The sequence below is a fragment of the Brachycentrus maculatus genome, unplaced genomic scaffold, assembly GCF_059751285.1.
Source record: "Brachycentrus maculatus isolate JH-2025_06_01 unplaced genomic scaffold, ASM5975128v1 h1tg000067l, whole genome shotgun sequence".
Classification (NCBI taxonomy): domain Eukaryota; kingdom Metazoa; phylum Arthropoda; class Insecta; order Trichoptera; family Brachycentridae; genus Brachycentrus; species Brachycentrus maculatus.
In genome coordinates this window covers 713,091-734,741 of record NW_028280821.1, presented here as the reverse complement: position 1 = coordinate 734,741, position 21,651 = coordinate 713,091, and the positions used below count along the sequence as shown (strand labels likewise).

General features: G+C 30.3%; 1 protein-coding gene across 3 annotated transcripts in view; it reads left to right on the top strand.

Moving 5' to 3' along the window:
- The window catches only part of LOC148311329 (major facilitator superfamily domain-containing protein 12-like), a 291,504-nt gene that overhangs the window by 264,559 nt on the left and 5,294 nt on the right, over positions 1–21,651 (top strand). Inside the window, exons 1-5 of one of the 3 annotated variants that reach the window (XM_088256799.1) lie at positions 17,515–17,790; positions 19,253–19,429; positions 20,410–20,558; positions 20,757–20,840; positions 21,083–21,305. In XM_088256799.1, coding sequence (XP_088112925.1) covers positions 19,302–19,429; positions 20,410–20,558; positions 20,757–20,840; positions 21,083–21,305 — 584 coding nt within the window. In that variant the 5' untranslated portion in view covers positions 17,515–17,790; positions 19,253–19,301. Of the gene's footprint in view, positions 1–17,514; positions 17,791–19,252; positions 19,430–20,409; positions 20,559–20,756; positions 20,841–21,082; positions 21,306–21,651 lie in introns of those variants that run through there. The other 2 variants (XM_088256801.1, XM_088256800.1) reach the window with 2 other exon arrangements.

Below are 21,651 nucleotides of genomic sequence, written 5' to 3'. Positions count from 1 at the left end.
TGGAAAAAATCCAGCATACATTTCATAAGGATCTCTTTTGAATAAAAAGGTTACTCAACTCAATCATGGATGGTGCGATAACTCACATATGAACGAACGTGTCATTTTAAGCATATATACAGCTTCTGAAATTTGACTAGTGTGGGTGTAGAATGGTGATTATTACATGTGTATAAAGTAATAAACTTATAATAAATAATATGACATGTCCTAAACCTTGTAAATACCCAGACATCCATATTCTTCTTCTTCAGTTGTAAAATTGTATTGTCATTTTGTTCAATAAACGCCAGTTTGACGGTTGGCTTTTTCCCATCCTATTCTATATTAGATGAAAAAATATCGTCTTGCCTCCTGAAAATATCAAACATCGCGATAACTATACGAAAATAGAAAAAATGACAGGACAAAGACAAACGTATATATTTTTTCTTGTTTTTCAATTTATCGTTAAATATGTCGGTAATAAAATTATTGCAGATGCATAGTTTGTATACAAGTGTAAGGAGGCATAAACATTATCGTAGGTCGCAATTTAGCCAGCCCTGGTCTAACACAATACATGTTTCTTACTGTTACTCGACGGCTCCTGAAATGGTCATGGTATTTTACTTAGTTACATTTGAGCAGACATACAAAGAACTTCTAGAACCGTAAGGAAGCTAGGTTGTCGTTTTATTTCACTACTATGTGTCCACTTCTTTTGGGAAGTCGTTAGAAAACTGGATTGGTATGCACGAGGTCGCAGCTTCGATTACTGGAAGGATCAACAAACAATATTTTTTTAGTACTTGACTCATAAATGAAAGACCATTTCGGCTATCCAAACTCAAAACACAGTAAGGGACATTTTTTTTGGAGTACGTTTTTTTGCATTTTTGAACTAAGTAGATTCTACCTAGTCGAAAAATGCGAAAAAAACGTACTACGAAAAAATGTCCCTTACCGTGTTTTAAGTTTGGACAGCGGATTCACATGTTTCATTTTTAATTGAGAGATGCTTCATTCAGAAGTTATTTCAGCATTATATCAACATTTTTATTGACATCTCCACCTAGATTAAAAAGTTTGTACATGAAGGTTTCAGCAAACAAAAAACACACCAATTTCAATTAAAGATATTGCAGAAGTTTAACCCGAAAAATGCAGTTGAGCATATAAACAACCTTCCAAAAATTTGAAAAATTTAGTTGTCAATTATAGATAGAATTGTGAATGTTACACAATGTAAAAAACAAACCAATGTGAGCTTGTAAGCTCTCTAAATGTCTAGGCTTCCATAATTCCATCTTAATAGACTTTTTTTTTATATATAAGAGATGATGTAGGATAGATTTGCGAATGGTGATATGAGAAATCAAGGAATAAAAAGAATGCAAGGCTGAGATTGATAAAATTACGAAAGGTGTTGAGATGGTTTGAGTATATAAATCGAATGAGTGAAGAAAGAATAGTAAAACAAATTTATTTTGCGAATGTGGTTGGTAGTAGAATCAGACGAAGACCGAGGAAAATCTGACATGATCAAGTATTTCAAATATTTAAAAGTGGTCAGGTCAGGAATCGGAATAATAGGCGAATATGTATGAGGAGTTGCATAAATATGGAGGAGGCGAAGATTGTTTGCAAAGGCAGATTGGTTCAATTCCTTTTGCCTACCCCTGTGGGATAGTGACAGGAGGGTTAGTTAGTTAGTTTTGTTTTAATAGACTTGTATGTATGTTGAGATATCCATATTATTTTAGATATTAATGCATGCTGAGATATTAATTTTATGTATGTTGAGATTTGTTCAATTTGTGTAACATTTATTCATATGTTAAATTTACGAGTATTTTCGTGTATATTTAAATATAAATTTTATATTCATTTTTTTTCTGGTAGAAACAATAATCAACACAGTAATTTATAAACCTTGTACATACTGAGCAAAGTAAATAATAATTGCAACTCCCATCTAAAAAATCGTATTATATTTAAAACATTCACTGTTTAAAAATAATACAAAAAATATTTAACCTCCATAAGAGGAAAAGTTTGATATTGCCCGTGAATGACTTGTTGCGGTTATAATAATAAAATGGTCAAGAAATAATACTTGAAAAAATTTCTTATTTTATTTTTCTCCAATGAAATCAATTCGAAACAGATGAACAGTCGTGACATCGTGCATAACGTGAAGAAATTGAAAGTTAAAAAAATCTCCAATAAGCTCACAAACCGTAGATCATTCGAGTCCATTTATCTTTCGTCTCAACCTTTTCCTTAAATGGTGAAAACGTGTGAAAACGAATTTCAACTATTATTATTTGATTTGTCAAAATAAAGCACCTTTTGCTTTAGATTTATTACGTGACGAATGGTTTCTCTTCACTTAGAAGAAAAATTGTCGTTTCCTGATTATTAGATAAAAAAGTAACTACCGGGAAATTATTTAATCGGATTATTTATATAATTATTATAAACAGTGATGGGATTCCGCCGGTTCGCACTGGTTCGCTAGAACCTGTGCCTAAGTTTTTCGAGTTTAATTAAGAGTATCTAATTTAAGAGTTCGCCGAACCGGTCCCTAACCCTTTGTTGTCACATAATTTTCGGATTGAGATCATGTATCGGAGATAAAAGAAGTCGCCTTAATATTAAAAATGTAGATAATTTGATGATGATTGATTTGATAGGTCTTCCATTCGATACCTGGGACCCAGTTCCATGAGCACAAACTTGGTTAAGAAAATGTAACCACACAGCTGATGACACTAGGATTAAAAAGGGCAAATCAAAGCATGTAGACGACAACCAAAAGGCAATTTGGAAGTATTTAAATAAAACTGACTGAATTATTTTTTGATCGTCAGCCCCGTAAATGCCCAGACTTCCATATTCTTGTTCATCTTTGATGAGATGTCAAAAAATAATATGAAAATAACTCCCGTAATTGGAGATAATCCAGATTTTGTGAACAAGTATTTGGACACACTCAAAATGTTATGAATTATCTTTTTGTTATTTTCTTTTATGTACTCTGTTCATTATTATTATTATTTTAGTTATTTCATGTAGGATGTAGATACCTAGTTTGTTACAGAGCTTGCATATATATTATGATATATATTCTACAACATTGTTACATTACTTTTAATTTACTTTTAAATCTGTACCTACTATAATATTTGGAGCATTCTCAGTTATTATGTGCAGGATAAAAAACAAATAAATTAATAAATGAAAAAAAATATGGGGGGGTAGGGGTTGTACCTAGAGGGCGAACCGGTTCATTAAAATTTTGAATTTCATCGCTGATTATGGACTTTACTGAAATTATTAATACAAAGTTTTTTTTTTTAATATCGACCTCTAAGTAATACTTATACGTCATATTTCCAAATACATCAAATAAAAATTAACATGTGAAAGGAATCCACCAACATAACATAATTTTTAAAAGAATAATGCAATATAGATATTAAATAATGGGAGAGTGATGAATGTTACACAAGTCGCTCACTCATTTCAACAACGTGATTTTTTATCAAAAAACTTGATTTTTCAGATCGTTTTTAAAGTTTAAAAATACAATAATATGTATTAAAAATAAATATCAAGCCACTTATTGAATTTTTTACTGTGCAAGAGATCTTTTTAGGTAAAACCGGAATGTTTTTTTTTTCATTTTAAAAATATTTAATGTGTTAAAAAAAATAATTAAACAATTACTTTTCTTCAAAATGCAAAAACAACACTTTCTGCCCTGTAGCGGGTAAATATTAAGTTAAAATATGCCGATTTTGATGGGATATAGTTCATTTTCTGGACATTCCGAAAACATGCATAACTGAAAATTGACGATTTTTGATATGTATATGACATTGTTGAAAGGAGTGAGCGAAGTGTGATTATTTTGACCAGCCAAATCCTAGGTTGTAGGTAAGACATAGGATGCTCAGACTTCCATCATCCTTCATAAAAAATAGATGTCATGTTGAGACGCCTATAAAGTAAATATTTAGGTATTATTGCTGTGATTTTTGTAGAATTTTTCACCAGGTGACAAAAACGACAGCAAAGAAAAAATCCAACTTGAGAATCGACTACCTACGAACGATTCAATTTGATCAGCCAAATGCTAGATCGTAAGCTCTGGGATGCTTAGACTTCCATCTTCAAAAAAAATATGCTTTATCTCAACCTATACTACAAATATTAGTCGGGAAAGAGTCGAAATTTAGTATTTGTGTTGGCCGTTATAGGATTACGAAAACTCATTATTTTTTAAATGATAAACGCATGAATTTGACTGCGTTCTACAATACACCAATGTATCATGGAATCCAAGCGGTACAGTGATCAAAAGGCACGGCCATATATAATATTATATCAAATATATTATGTACGAGCCATTGAACACAACGGACTAATATTTGAACTGGTCATACAATGAATAATAGATCAAGTAATTTGAATGGGATATCTGTGTATCTTTGGCATACAAGGAAAGCATAGCCTAATGAATTGGGCCAACTTGCGGTACTTGCGCTGGCGTGTAACTGTGTCTTTGAATCTCTCCTGGCATCGAACCTACATACTCCCAGTACCCTTTACTGCGCCGATTGTCTCCTACAGTCGTGATCCGAACACACGACCTGTTTCCAGTATGATTTATTGATTTTACGATATTATTAGGGATTGTTTTCCAATGTTTGCATACAAGTTTGTGAATAGAAAATAAGGTATTATTATATTTACCTGCTAAGGTCGGAGGATAAAATTTATTATATTATTGGTTTACACCACGAGAAATTTTCGCTTTGAAAATTAAAACACTGGTTAGAACACCCTTCAAAGGTAAGAACCTGATAAATAAAATAATCAGAAAACAGAATTGTAGGAAAAATAAATATTCAACAAAAGTAGTTTTGTATCATTCGCCATAATGATTTTTCTTTAGACAACACCTCGTTTCTTTAGACAACGTTCGTATTGATAAACTGTATGCCAATAATAGCCATTCGACATTTGAAATAAATGCATTTTAATTTTATTTAAATTAAATACTTAAATCTATTGTGACACGAGTTTATATGTAGTCAACATCATTATCATACATCGTATTGCAGTGTTAGATAATATCGTGTTATGGATTTTAAGAAATAGTGGAATTTGCATTTAAAAGTTTTAATAAAAAATAGATAGATATTACCATAAAGCGACTGTGAAATCAATTAATAAATAATTTGTTATAATAAATATTTTAAAATTGGTATTGAGGTTTGCATGAGGTTCACACTATATGGGCGTTTGTGCACTACACGGAATTTTACTGTCCGGCACTTCAGTTAGTATATAAAACGGATGATTGGCTTGGATAGGCTTGTGCTTTTGTCTTTCTTTCTTCGGATCGGTGTGCTCGATCGGTGCGTGATCACGGTGCGCGTAAATTCGATCACGCTAAACTGTCGTAGTCGCTTTTGTTTTTCAAAACCGGACTGCCGGACGGTAAAATTCCGTGTAGTACACAAGCTGCCCTTGTGTCTTAATCCTTGTTTATAAGGTTGATCACAGTGAACAAGGATTTGGACGTACCCAAAATTGTGGTGAATAAAATAATCTGGACAAAATATAAGCTGCATAAAAATTAAAAACCATGTTTTTAGTCTACCAATGTAAAATAAACCGGTTAAGATTTTACATTCATCTAAATAAAAGAGTCTCTCAAACCAACTATAGATGACTCCCGTGAACTCAAACATAAAGCGTCATAAGATTTATGATATATCTATGAGTTCCAAAATTGTTAGTAATGTGGTTTTCAATCATGGGTAGAATAGTGAATGTTACACGCGTGTAAAGCCTATGACAGATCATAAGCCCTGTAAATAAACAAACCTTTTAAATAGGATATGTTTATAATGTAAATAAGGTATGTTTAAATGACTTCCATATTCTTCTTCGTCTATGTTGAGATGTCAAAACGTAAATTCACTTGGCCTTATTTTAGCTATAATTTATCGCTATTACGAGTAAAGACAACTTTTCATTGAATAACGAAATAAGCTTCCCCCTTTGCGTTACTTTCGATTTCGGTAGCTTTTGTAACAAAATTATAAATAAGGCATGTTTAAATGACGCAATTCCCATTTTTGGGATCGGTTCGCTGTGAAATTGAGCGCAGGCCTATTGAGCGACGGCATTTTAATTGGTTCACCACGACAGAAGCTCACGATGGCAGATTTACTTTCGGCAACACTGACGATGTCGCTATTTAAACCAGATACATAATTAATGTATGCTTTATAATAGCTACTATAATATAATATTACTTATTACATCAGTTCAAAAAAATATTTAATCGTTGTAGCTATTTTTTACACTATCCAGGATGACTAATTAATGTAAGCTTTATAATAGCTACTATAACATAATATTACTTATTACATCAGTTCAAAAAAATATTCAACCTTAGTAGCTATTTTTTACACCATCCAGGATGACTAATTGATGTAAGTTTTATAACAGCTACTATAATATAATATTACTTATTACATCACTTCAAAAAATATTCAATCGTAGTAGCTATTTTTTACACTATACAGGAGCTCATAAGCGGAAAGAGATTACGATTCAGAAATTAACGATGCTTTTTCGTTTGCAGTTATTCTTTTCAATTATTCAGTTGCGGATACAACATATAAAATGGAAGATAAAACATTATTACAAGATTAAAACTCTGATATTATGTTTATATCACCACATTTATTTTGGTACTATTTTTTCAACGGTTTTCGACAAATACCTCGACTTTTTAAGGGGCGAATTGATACTATTTTTTAAAATAAAATTGGTTGAAAATAAAGTTTTCGCTTTTTTTTTTAAGTTTATAAATAGTTAAACACCGTAGTAGTATCTTTCAAATTTAAATCTGTTGTAATTTTTTTTAATTGATTTTTATTTTATTGATTTTGTAGGTATTTTACACACAATTAGATTGTTTACCTGGAATTCATCTTAGCAATACAACGAAAGCAATATTATGTTTACAAATATATACGTATTGTATATTGTATATAATGCGTATCGGTTACTTTCCACCACGAAAAATATTTTTCTACCTTACACGACATTTCAGATAAGTATCGTAAAAAAAGAGTTTAAAAAAATATTCACAACATTCTTGAGTATGTCCAAATACTTTTTAAATCTCTTTTCTTTCTATGACTATGTTAGATGTCAAAAAAATATTTTGTCAATTACTTTCTTAGACTAATATTTATGAAACTGAAACTGAAGACTTATCACCTTGTAGACTTATATAAGTTCTCATATCGATCACTCCTTTCAACAATGTCAAAAATCAAAAATCGTCAATTTTCAGTTGTACCTACATGTTTTCGGAATGCCCAGAAAATGTATTATATCCCAGCAAAACCAGTATAATTTTAACATAATATTTACCTGCTACAGAGCAGAAAGTATTGTTTTTGCATTTTGAAGAAAAGGTAGTGTTTGATTATTTTTTTAAATATACTAAATATTTTTCAAATGGAGAAAAAAACATTCAGGTTTTACCTAAAAAGATCTGTTGCGCAGTAAAAAGTTCAATAAAAGGCTTGATACTTGTTTTTAATACATTTTATTATATTTTTACACATTGAAAACGATCTCATGAAAAATCAATTTTTTTTATGTATGACGTTGTTGAAAGGAGTGAGCAACTTATGAAGATATTAATAAAAAATGATATATATATCCAATATTCGCAAAACGCAGTTAACAGTTTTAAAAAAAAATACTTTAAAATCAATACAAAAACGAATATTCACTTAAAAACTGAGCAGTTCGAAATATGTGTAGGCATTAATAGAACGTAGATAATTACATCATAATGCAGCTCTATTAATTGATCACAGTATTTGCGTCTGTTACTCAAATACGATTGTATAATATTCCGGATTTGATTAGGAAATACTGTACCATAATTGATATAAATCATTAATTCATTGATTTATCAAATTGATAGTTAGTAAAAGTATTTCAAATTGATTAAATTCATTATATTTGATTCTAAGACGTATTTGATAAGTACAAAAGCGGTTATATTTCTTAATAATTCGAACTGAATTGCATCGTCATAAATCTTATTGTAAGAAGGATAATATTGTCTTAATTGAAACAATATAGCAACCGCGGTAGTTATTTGCAACAGTGACATTACCTACAGCAAATGTCGTTTAATTCACGTCAAAATAACCCACGGGCTTGTTGGCTTTCCCCTTATTTTAATTGAAATTATATCAAGACAGAAGACAGAGATTGGCTTATGCATAGATCACAGATACCCTGAGGCTGTTGTGGATTGCAGCCGATTAAAGCCTTAACTATGTACGCGATCATGATCGGGAATGAATAAACGTAATGTTCATAGGTACCTTCATACACTATTCGCGTATTTTTCACACATACAATACAATAGTTAAGGATGATATATTTTCAGTATTCAATAAATACTTATAGCTTTAACTTTGTATGCGATCATGATCTGGAACGAATAAACGTAATGTTTATTGGTACCTTCATACAATTTTCTCGTATTTTTTACACATACAATACAATAGTTATGGATGATATATTTTCAGTATTCAATAAATACTTATAGCCTTAACTTTATATGCGATCATGATCTGGAATGAATAAACGTAATATTCATATTTACATTCAAACACTATTCAAAGTAGTTAATGGAGTCCACATGACGTTTCTATAGTTTTAAAAATATTTATTTCTTTATATATATATATATATATATATATATATATATATATATATATATATATATATATATCAAGTATTAAGTAATTAATTCATGCTCTAACTATGATCTGAAATGAATAAACGTATTATGCATATGTAGGTACGTTCATATTTTTCACACATGTGTACAATAAAATAGCTAATGGAGTTCACGTGACAAACCTATAATATAAAATACATATATTTCCTTATATGTATGATACGGTGTTTGATAATAATGGGGAATGCATCGTTACACGTGTCATAATAGATTGAAAGAAAAAGTGGTATTTAGCCAGTCAATTTCAAATAAAAAATGGATATAAATTATAACAAAGTGACAGCCAAATCAATCTATGAAATTTCTATAATTTTAAGAATAATAATTAATATTTCAATAATGGGGTGGATATAAGATACTGTGAAATATTTTTTTATAAGGAATTAAAGTTACAAATAGAAATAAAAGCTTTGACTTTCGCAGTAATTAAAAATTCAGCATCCGTGAGATCTTTTTCTTGAGAGAAATCTCCACAGAACCTTTTATCTTCGTCGTTAAAAGAAAATCCAGAGCTGAATGAATATAAAGTTGATTATAAAGATATTCTCGCAGTAAGATACGTACCAAGGGAATATTAAATCGTCGCTTTTTACTCACATTCCGGGCACTTCGTGGGTAATTAAATATATCTTCATAATTAAAATACAGAGATTTATAGTCAACTTTAGCTAAGAGAGCATCCTTTCATAATTCTTAATTTAATTACAATACGCATTTAGGTGACCTTTGTCAGAAAGACGTTCCGAAATAAGATTTGATTCGTGTAATTTACGTTAAAGTAACATCTTTAAATCAATCAACCCATCACAATCAGATTAAACAAATTGATTTCAAAGATATGCATGTATTTTTTTAAAATTTCGATGATACTTTAAAGCATATTTTATAAGCTTTGTAAAATGATCACATTACAATCACTGATATTTTAAGTATTATTTTTTCCACTGGTTTCGACAAAAACTTTGTCTTCTTCAATGATGGATACGTTTTAAACGTAGTGTACACATCTATTCCATTAATTGATTCGACATTATTTTTTTGGTAATACCTACTCATTTTTAATTTCACTTGGTAAGTACCACTTTTTCTTAAATCTATTATGATACCTGCGCATGTATATATACAATATTTATACAATGTTTGAAAATGATGCGGAATGCATGAAAACACGTGTTACAATACATTTTTTTAAAGAAGTCTTTACCAAGTTAAATTAAAAATGAATATTCTTTATCGTGTTCCTTATTCATAATATAAAATATACTTTTTAAATATAATCTATAAAATAAAGTTCCGGTAGATAGATGTTACATTTTAGTTGTGTACTGACGTTTTTTGATTAAACTGTATTTTTATATAGTAAAACAACAACCTATGACCGGTAACCGGGATTCATAGTGTTGGTTACGACCAAACCCGGTCAAATAAAATGAATAAGGAAAAAGGCAAACAAATTTGTGGTTTTATTTTGTCCAAATATATGTTAAATTTTGTAAAATTTTCAGTTACATTTTGTAAACTACACATATATTATACATTGTGGGTAGGTTTACTGAGTTGCACATGAGAGTCTTCAATAAATTATTGCGGATGTGATCGGGTTTCAATGAAGACCACAGGTCACTTTTAAGTGGAAATTAGTCGACCTTTTTTACCAATATTGATGATATGATATTGGGTTCCCATATCGGATGCCTGCGAAATGAGTAGAAGCCTTAATCGATTAAAAATATCGCATATTAGCGAATTGTTTTTTTTTCTTCTTAACTGAAAACTGACTCATATTACAACATAACACTATCGAGTTTCAATGTTATCTTCTTAACACTTGGCTACCAACTCATACTTTTTTATATCCAAAACAAGTAGTTTGTTAAAAGGTGAAGAAAAAATACACCAGAAAATAATCACATCATTACTATCAAATAATTATTATTTAAAGGATTAATTTGAACCTACGTATGTATCTAAAATGGTTACCTACGACTTTTATGGATTATAATTGGGGTTCAATTATGTAATTATTTACACGACATCATGCTTGTACCAACTCAAATTACATACTTTAGATTATACTGTATTTTTAATCGCTAATAATTTTCTGCTTATTTGAAGCTGAAGTTGTTTAAATTGTAAATGGGTTTAGTTTTGTACGATTAAGACATAAAAATAATCATAAATTTGTTATAGATAACATAAATTAACATAACTTTTCTCATTGAAAAATCTGAAACATAATACATTAAAACTTTTATTTTTATTTTGTCAATATTTTATATCTTTTGAAACAATTTTTCAAGTGTGTACTTATGTAATTAAAAGCTTTATGTCAAACATATTTAAATAATCATTATTTTTGATGCGTAAATCATTATTGATATTAAAAATTATACATATGCATCAAACATTATACATAAAACATGTTTACTTGTAAATGTTTGTTTGTTGATTGTAAGTTATTCACCGATTGCTTTTAATTTTGACACAAATTTACCTTAAATACGCGCGTGATTTTAGATAGATGATATGTGTTTTTACCTTTGACAGGTATTTTTTTTTTGGAAAACAGTTTTTTGAACTGTAATAGCAGCATCGTCAACCAAATTAGAAATGTGTGTCCTTTCTATTTTCTTATTTTCCATTTAACAAATTAATGAAATTCTCCCTGTGTTTAGGCAACTTACGCGACTGACGTAACTACAATACAAAAACAAAAAGGGATAATCCCTTAGATTAGTTTAAAATCCAAGAGATATTCTATCCAATAGATTTTATTTATATCATGAATACGACATTTTAATTGAGCAATTATTTACGGCGAATATTCCAAATTTTTATCAATTATTTAATAGCACATATTCCTTTCCAAGATTTTTTGTTTAAAACGTGAAAACGCTATTTTGATTGCACAAGTATTATTTGCGAAAATTCCAAATTCTTATCACTATTTTAAAGGAAAAGACTAAAATGGATATTTAAATGATCATCCTCATTTATGGTGTCATAAAATGTCTTGAAAGTACCAGAATCAGGAAAACATAATATGCAGGTCAGAAAAAGGAATAGGTAGATGAAAAATATCCTAGCTCCGAAATTATGCGAGCTTTAATGTTCTAAAAAGATCCGTTAGAGATATTTCAGTATGATGGCTTCCATTTGAATAACATCTGTAAAAAGGACATTAAAATACTGAAATAGGATATTTATATCGTATAGGATGGTAAAAAATCTTTAAAAGAACACTATGTGTGTGTATATATATATATATATATATATATATATATATATATATATATATATATATATATATATATATATATATATATATATATATATATATATATATATATATACTCACACACACACACACACACACACACACATATGTATACAGTGTTGATACATATTTGTGCCCGTTTTATCAATCTGTTTGTATACTGCAGTTGTCTAGTTCACAAATGTCGAATGTGATTGACGTACGACGGCATTTGGAAAAATTATAACGTCTTCCGATAGGGTGATTAATATAACGCAATCGGTACCAACCCTACCTTACTAAGTAGTACCTAGCATACCTTACTACCTACCTCTACTGCCTACCCTAGTAAGTAGTACCAGCTTACCATAATACCTACTTCTACTGCCTAACCTGATTTTCTGTGCACACCACTGTGTAAGTGTGTGTGTGCGTGTGTGTGCGTGTGTGTGCGTGTGTGTGCGTGTGTGTGCGTGTGTGTGCGTGTGTGTGCGTGTGTGTGCGTGTGTGTGCGTGTGTGTGCGTGTGTGTGCGTGTGTAGCGTGTGTGTGCGTGTGTGTGCGTGTGTGTGCGTGTGTGCGTAGTTTATATACCTTTTTTTAAAATTTTGACTGATAATTTTATCATTTAATTTTTTTAACCCATTTTAGCTATCTATTTTAGTATAAAATTACAAGCATTCTGTAGTTTTAAAATTTGGTTTTTATTTCTACCAAAAAACATGATATAACGTAGTAGGTATATGTATTATATTTAAATATGGATAAAATAAACATTCTCTTCGAAAGTAGGTAGGTACCGACATACTTGGTATAGGAGAAATTCGTATTTTATAATCAATATAAGTCACCAACATTATATATTAGCTCATACAAAATTTATAGCCTGTGAAACAAAATAAATTGAAAACCTAATTATCCGTAAAAACCACCGAAAACCGTAAATTTTGAATAAAGCTACCATCAACACTTACTTGCATGTCATTATTCGTTATTATACTTCGTGTAGTTATAAATGGCTAACGTATTATTTATTATTTTCACGTTATATTAGATGCTTTTAAAGGTTTCACACGTAAGCAAAAAATCGTAATTATTAATTTTAAATAAATATGTAAATTTTATTATTTTCGCTGTCGAGAATTCTAATAATCACAGCGATATGGTTGGGTAGTGATTGTTAAGTATATATTATATAAGCAGGGCTTTTTCTTTGCCATGTAACGCGGTGGAACGGCGTTCCAGCACCTTTTTTCATGGATACATTTAAAAAAAGTCAATATCGATTAGACGAATCGATGTTTGCACTTACGTAATTACTATCCACATTTATATAAATCGTCAAAATCATGAAATGTGGTATTGTAATTAACATTTTTTAAAGTAAAAAGCTTGTCATGAATTGAGTTCCGGGACCTTTTTCGTTTAAAGAAAGCCCTGTGTAAAGTGTTAGATAATACAGTTTATACCTTCTACATAAGTAAACTTATACCCTATGGAAACTCACAAGTAAAATCATAGAACTAAAATTATTTACCTAAGTAACTTCCTTCTTAATTTACCTAAGTAAGATTGTTTAAGGTCATGCCTTTAGCGAGAAACTGAGTGTTTTGCCTAAAATTTTCACTCGTGAAATACATGAAGTTATAGTAACTTTAAACGCAAAGAGTAAACCAACTCACAAGTAGAAATAGGCTACGAAACTTATGGAGTTAACTAAGTTAGTAAGTAAGAACGTTAAAAGCGGTGTTGCATAAGCCGTAGCTATGTTTCCGAATAAATTGGACGTTAGGTAATTTTGAAAAAAGGTCTGTGCCGGACCACGAAACTGGCATCGCGGGGACAATTCCTGCAAATCGCAAGATGAATTAAAAAAAACTTTCAGTTGACCAAGGTCAACCATACAAATGTATTTTTATATACTTTTGTTGTAAACCTTCAGACAGTTCACATTTATTCCTTTATAAAAATATTTCATTAGGTACATAATTTAAAGTAATTTATTTACATTTTGAGGTGTCTAAATACTTGTTCACAAAATCTGGATTATCCCCAATTACAGGAGTTATTTTCATATTATTTTTTGACATCTCATCAAAGATCAAGAAGAATATGGAAGTCTGGGCATTTACGGGGCTGACGACTGTCGTAGGCTGGTTTAAGTGATCACTTTACACACGTGTAACATTCACCAATTCTACCCATTATTGACAGCCACACTACTCAAATTCTTGGAAGATATATTATTAATTTCTATATATATTAACCAATTTCGAAACATTGTTTTTGAATCACTAGAACTTACTAGAGACATCTATTGGTGAGATGAAAATAAGCTTTTTACTTAGCAGACCTCACATACTAATAAAAGAGTTTCTGAAAAAAAAAGTAATTTACATTGTGAAAATAAAAGCTCTTTCCACGTATTTTTAGCGTAGTTAATTTTGGCGACATACGGGTTTTGGCGACTTGTATTTAAAATTAAACCCATCTGTTGTTAAACACATAAAAATGATTTTTATAAGTTGGAAAATATATTTACTAAGCTAATAAAATATGATTTTTTTTACAGAAAGGTTTAAAGTAAACCGATGTTTATTTTCTTCATCACAAATTTATTATAGCGACATCTATGAAATCCTTACAACAGCTTATGTTCAAATCTAGTAGAAGGTTTCGTAAGGTAAAATCAGCAAGAAATATCAAATCTTATCATTCGTTGGCAATGCGAGAATTAAGTAAGAAAATTTTTTGTTTTTTTTTTTATACTTCAAAATTGTAGATATATTATATTATTGTATATGAAGTTTTCTTTTGTTGATGAGGTATTGAAGGTTTTCACGATGTTTTCGTAATGGGTTAGTCAGTACCAAGATACCTTTCAGATTCAAATTTTTCTATTGACTTTTATTGGTGGAACTGCATTTTATATAATAAAACAGCAACTATATAAATTATTCCCCTATTTTTGTTTGACCAGTGGCCGGGTTTCATCGTTACCGACATCATACCAGTCTAATGATGATGGTTATGACAAAAACCCCAGTCACAGGTCGAATAAAATAAAAGTGGAAAAGCTATATAGTTGTTTAAGGAACTTTTTAAAAAGTATAAGTTGTTTAAATACAAAACTTGATGTAAATAATAATTATTTGTAATACTTTATTGAAAACATTTATTGTAGATCGGTAGATAGTATTTTCTAATAAATAACGTGGTAAATGTAATGTATTATAATATACCTAACGCGTCACTATCTTGTTTTAATATGTCAATATGCGTTAGTGGGAAATCATGTTTGTGATGTGAAGTAGATGTAATGTATGTAGATGTTTAACTGAAATAGGCAATAATTTACTTTAGTCAGGATATTTGATTTTATTTTGCAAATATTTTTCATCCAATAAATGTCATGTGTGGAGTGGTGAATAAACTATGGAGTCTGTAGCTCAGCTCAAATTTTTGGTTTATAATTATTTTTGTGTAACTTCCCCCGATATATAATATATTATCATTATTATTATTTCAGAATATGTAATATATTATCTAGATGATTTGATTATAATTTTAATAAATAAATTTAAATTTTTAAAAGTTTTCTGGGACCAATCATGACGACACGGACACATTTTCATTCCGATACGGATATTTTTTCAAGTATACGAAGTACTAATCATCGTGATATCTTTTTCATGCAAACTTATTTTTGGAAAAACATTGGTCACTAGGTCAAAATCACATGCCAGCGACTCATATGATTTTAATTAAATAATATTAATTTTATACAATCTATTTAACAATTTATTTTGTCAGTCTGTAGACATACTTGTCTTCTGATACATATTTGTATGCAGTGTTGCACCCCATTGGATCGACGCGGTGTTATCATGGCTGTCAATCATATAAAATCAATGTGAGATTCTTGAACTAGACACGGAATATGTTTAATGGGATACTGAAAGAGTGCAGAGTGAAGGATATTACCAAAATTTAGGACAATAAATGGAAAAAGAATAGTACGTACATACTAAGGTTTTATAAGTTGGACAAGCTACTGCTGATGTGAAAGTTTTTTAAGGTAACCTGTAGTTAAGTAATACACGATTTAAAAGATGTGGTTCAAATAATGCAACATCTTTTAATATATTTATTTGTACATGTGAAATAATAATTTGCATTATGTTGTTGATGGAAACAATGTTGCCAGTTGAAAATAGCACAAAATTCTCATCAAATATTTTTTGTCATTTTCTTTAGCAGCTTTCTAGAATGAATTAACGTACATAAAAAATATGTATGCATTAATGTTTAATTAAGATAAGAACTCCAAACATGAACGATAAGATATGAAACAAAATGTGTTTTTAAACTAGAAATGTAGTCCCTAGATACTTTGTATTATATTCTTATTTAAACACCTCTGTTTTTGACCTTACTTAGGGAAAATACCTCCAGCAGTCACTATTACATATACACGTTACACGAAATTAGGGTTGTGCGTTTTATGAAGGAAAAAATAATTAATGAAATATATATTATTACACCTTTGTCAAAATTATCACCTATATTTTAAACATTGCGGTAGCTCATTTCACTTTAATAAAAAAGATAGAAAATAGAATGCACCTATTTGTAATACGTTTAATTTCACAATGTTTATAACGCGACGAAAACATTTAAACTCTATAAAATAACAACGCAATCGAAAAGATTGAAATTGCTCAGTGACAGCAACTGTCAAGAAACGCGCTGTCCACAATGACCAATGTTTAGTATTTGGTGTGTTGCTGTTACTTCCAACAGACGGCGCTGCCATCGAACTAAAAAATACTTTAAGCACAAAACGGTCAAAAATCATTATCGAACGTACCTATTTAAATCATTATGATTTTCATAACGATACAAAGTAATGAAAGATAATAATTATTAAAAGTTACCTCTTAGTATATATAATACATGGATGAAAATAGAAATTCAGTTTTCGGTCTTCTTTCGAATTGAAAATAGATACGAATAGAGCTTTGAAGAAGGCTTTTTTTTTTAAATATATGAAGCAATCTCTTGCAGAAAAATATTTGAAATTATTTCTTATTTTTGGTGTTTTAAAAAAATATTAAATGAAACACTCTCCTTGATGATAAAATGATCACAGTGCGAATATTTTTAAAAGTAGACTGAAGTTAAATTTGGTTAGGTTAGGTTAGGTTTTTTCTTTCATTTCTAATTTTTCTAGATTATCTAAACAAAATCCAGTTTTATTTACATGTAAAATTTCTATACCAGTTGATTTATTAAAATTGTGGTCTTCAGATATCAAATTAAATTAAATTCAGATACAAAGCTATCAATGATTTTAATACACAAAATATAAAATATTGAATGTATACTAAATTTATGCCAACCCTGTTAAAATTACATTACACCGTTCTGCTTGCGAGACACCCGATACTGTACGCAACTCGGCTTACTCCTGCTGACTTGTATCGGGTTTCATTAGGGTGGAATAACCACCCAATACTTGGTCAATACTATCGCCTCTTCACTTCCTACCGTCCGCGTCCGTTCGTCGATTGTCTCCGGTGCATTGCATTTGAAACATATTACTTTTATATTAACTTTTTAATGGTATTATATACTCTACTACTATCTAATGTGCAAACTTGAAAGGAATTGATAAAAAATGTTCATAGGTAAGTGCATTCACTATATAAATGTGTATATGTGTATATTTACTGATATTGTCAGTTAAAATTGTATGGACAGTTTCATTTATATCAGGTTTCAGATGTATAAATTTAAGTATTTCAATGATCTATGATCAAATATTTAAAATACTTGAAAGAGGTCAGGTCAGGAGTCGTAGTAATCCACGAGTATGTATGAGGACATGCATGAATGTGGAAGAGGCGAAGATTGTTTGCAAAGTCAGATTGGTGTGCGATTTATTCTCTCTGTCTACCCCTGCAGGGAAGCGGCGTGGTGGTCATTTTTTTTTTTAATGTTGTAACTTAATTCGGCGAAAATTTCGAAAACTCGTAAATCAAATAAATTCTACTCATTACACCCAAAAATTTGAAGCGCAGAACTGATCACCTTACCTTCGTGTAATTGACTATCAAATCAATACCGTGTTGGTTAACTACATGCAGAGATAGAAGCCTTAAGAGGCAAAAGGGGACAATTTACCCCAGGTTAATTTATTATAACAAATCAATGATTTAAACATAAAAAAAAATCATTGTAATAGTCTAAAAATAAGAATGTTTTTTTATTTTATATTTTATTTATTTATTTATTGAACGGCTGAAGCCTTTAAGATAGTACATATAATACATATATACAGTAATATAAAAAAAATACACTAATGAATACACTAATGGAGAAAAAAAAGTATTGTAACAAATAGTCTTATAACATAAATTCATAATTAAAAAAAACAAAATAACAAGTAGTAAGCACTAGTAAATACACGTTTCCTTCAAACGCTATCGGCGAGCAGTAAGAGAGAGTGAAACACAACGTTTAAATTTATCCATTTTAACATGGAGAAGAAATGCTGAGAAAGTACAGATTTCACCGAGGATAACAATATATTAAATAGGTAAATCTATACTTTTAGAGGTTATTACAAATATACAATATAAATCGACTTAGTTTATTGAATTTTTACAGCTCTTTCTAAGGATACCTCACAGGATGTATTTTTTCACTTAAAACTCAAAAGGTGACCCTAAATTTGGTCCGCCTCCATAGTGTAGTGGTAAGCATGTTTGACTTCTGTGCTGAAGGCCCCGGGTTCAATTCCTGGGGAGCAGTCAAAATAAACAGAAGTGATTTTATTATTTATTATCACCCTGGACTGATACCTGAAGCGCAGGACTGGTCACCTAGCCTTCATTTGATTAACAAACAAGATAACACTGCTCCGATGCGATTCAGTGACCTATGCATATTAGATGCAGATAATGGTTAGAAGAAAGTATAAATTTGGCCCAATTTACCAGTTTATCCTTCAAATTCACCCAATGATTCTATGTCAGAATAGCAGTGTTTTTTTTAGATACTGGTCAAGACACATTTCCTTAAAACCTTGTAGGAGAGATGATGTGAATATATGTGTTTTAAAATTACATTTAAATGCATTTTTTACAGATGAGAGCAATTACTTTCATAACAAATGAAATAGCATCTAGCCATAACAATGACCCATGATGAGAGTGAAAAACTTCTAAATAATCATGTAAATGTGGAACGTGATGAGAATGGAATCTCCTCAATTCCATACCAGCAGTACGATGGACCCAGTGACCAATATGTAGTGAAAGAAATGTAAGAACTAAAATATTATTTTATATGATACGGTATACTTTGTTTATTGAACCTGTATATAAAATGCCTACTGTGAAAATGTGATGAGCTCAAACAACAAATCCTAATAATCCAAAAGTTATTATTGCTTATACTATATACCTTCTAACAGTTTTATTTATTACAAAAAAAAGTTATAAATATTGAAAAGAATATGTTATGCTTAACATCATAAAATGTGTTACGACAAAACCCCTGACCGGCATTAAAAAGTCTCACAATTTTGACATTAGGTTACTACGGGTAATAAAACAGAAAAATATTGACAAATCAAATGATTACCATAGTATTATTATTAATTATATTCTTTAATTTTTTCATATAATGTTTGGCCTGTCAACATTTTGATTTCTCATGTTGCACCGAATACCAATTAGATGCAAATCGTTCGTGAGCAACTGGATCTTAATGATCCATTTGTATACATCGATTGAGCAAACAGATCCCAATTATGAGAGAATCTCATTCACTATCACTGATTCGTTCACTGACTTACTGATTAACTGATTTAAAGATTCAACCAGATCCCTGACTAACCTGAGCGTGACTCGGGCAAGGAGTTTGTATTACATTTGATGAGTCCGAGCACTGCTCAGGCTCATCAAATGCAATCAGTCTTGCTTTGCCCGAGTCAAATATTGACCCATTTGTTTTTATTAAATAACCCAAGCGGTGTTCGAACAGTCTTGTTTCAACTTGTGGTTTACAATTTCCTGCACTGACAAATTTTCTTCCCAAAATTCAACTGTTAAACTGGTTGAAGTAGGGTTAAAACCATATATATATCTGGTAAATACATGGTATATCGGCAGCTTAATTGTTTGGTGATCATTTTTATACCGGTCAATGATCAGATTCAAAGTTACTGTTAAGTTTATAGTCATTCGATCGGTTTTAAATAAATTTTTAACAACAAAAAATAACACCTTATATTAATTCAGTCCATTGACATGGCTGCAGAAGGCCGCATTCGGTGTCGGTCACATCTACAATGACCTATGCGCTGCAATGTGGTTCTCCTACACCCTGCTATTTCTACAAGTTGTGCTGGATATGGAATCCACAGCTGCTGGCTCTATGCTGCTTTTGGGTAAGATAAATATCTTCTATCTTCACAAAAGCAAATAAAAAAGTGAGAATTTACATCATCATTAAAAGCTTTGAATTTTTTTCTGGAAAGGCATTGTATTTTAACATCTGGCAATTCATATAATTATTTTGAACACTTTGAATAAATTAACTTAACGTGAGAAAATTCTAAGAAAACGCTAATATTGTTATATTGCAGGTCAAGTAATGGACGCTCTAGCTACTCCAGTTGTTGGAGTATTTGCTGATCGTTGGGGAAGCAAGCGAATATGGCATTTAGCGGGCAAGTCAATTTAAAATTAATCATAATATGAAATAAGTATGAATTAATTTAATTAACAACAACAAACAATGGATTTAACCCCTAATGCCAACATATCATGATAATAAATGTTTTAATACAAGCGAAGTATCATTTTATACAAAGGGAATGTATGATGACCTTCGTATAAAATATGGATTGTTTTTGTTAAGACATCTAATATAACTTATGTATTACGAGTTTATTATTTTTTTATATTCTAGGTACAGCATTAGTATTGTGTAGTTTCCCACAAATATTCTCAAGGTGCGTTGGGTGCTGGATGAGTCCAAGTGGTACATACCTGACTTGGTGGCAACCGTTTTATTACGCCATTGTCATAGTGATATTCCAATGTGGCTGGGCGATCGTACAAATATCGCATCTTGCAATGATACCTGCATTGACTGAAAACTTAAATGAAAGATCTGAACTGACAGCCATTAGGTAATTATTTATAATTCCATAAATTATTTTTTATTTTATTATTACAAATGATTTTTTTTAAGTCAAATATTTATTCAATATTACCTGAAGCGGATGGCTGATCACCTTTCTTTCATATGTTAACAATCAAGATAACACTGCGTTTATATGATGCAGTGCACTATGCACCATTGGGTGCGGATGAGGGTTTGTAGAAGAAGAAATTATGAACTTATTTTAGCATTCACATACTACACATGGTTTGTACATTTGCCTACGATGTATGAGATCCTGGGATTTTTCTACTAACAATATGAAAGATAATGTATTTACTTCTTCTCCTTCTGCCCCTCATCTCACTCCATGG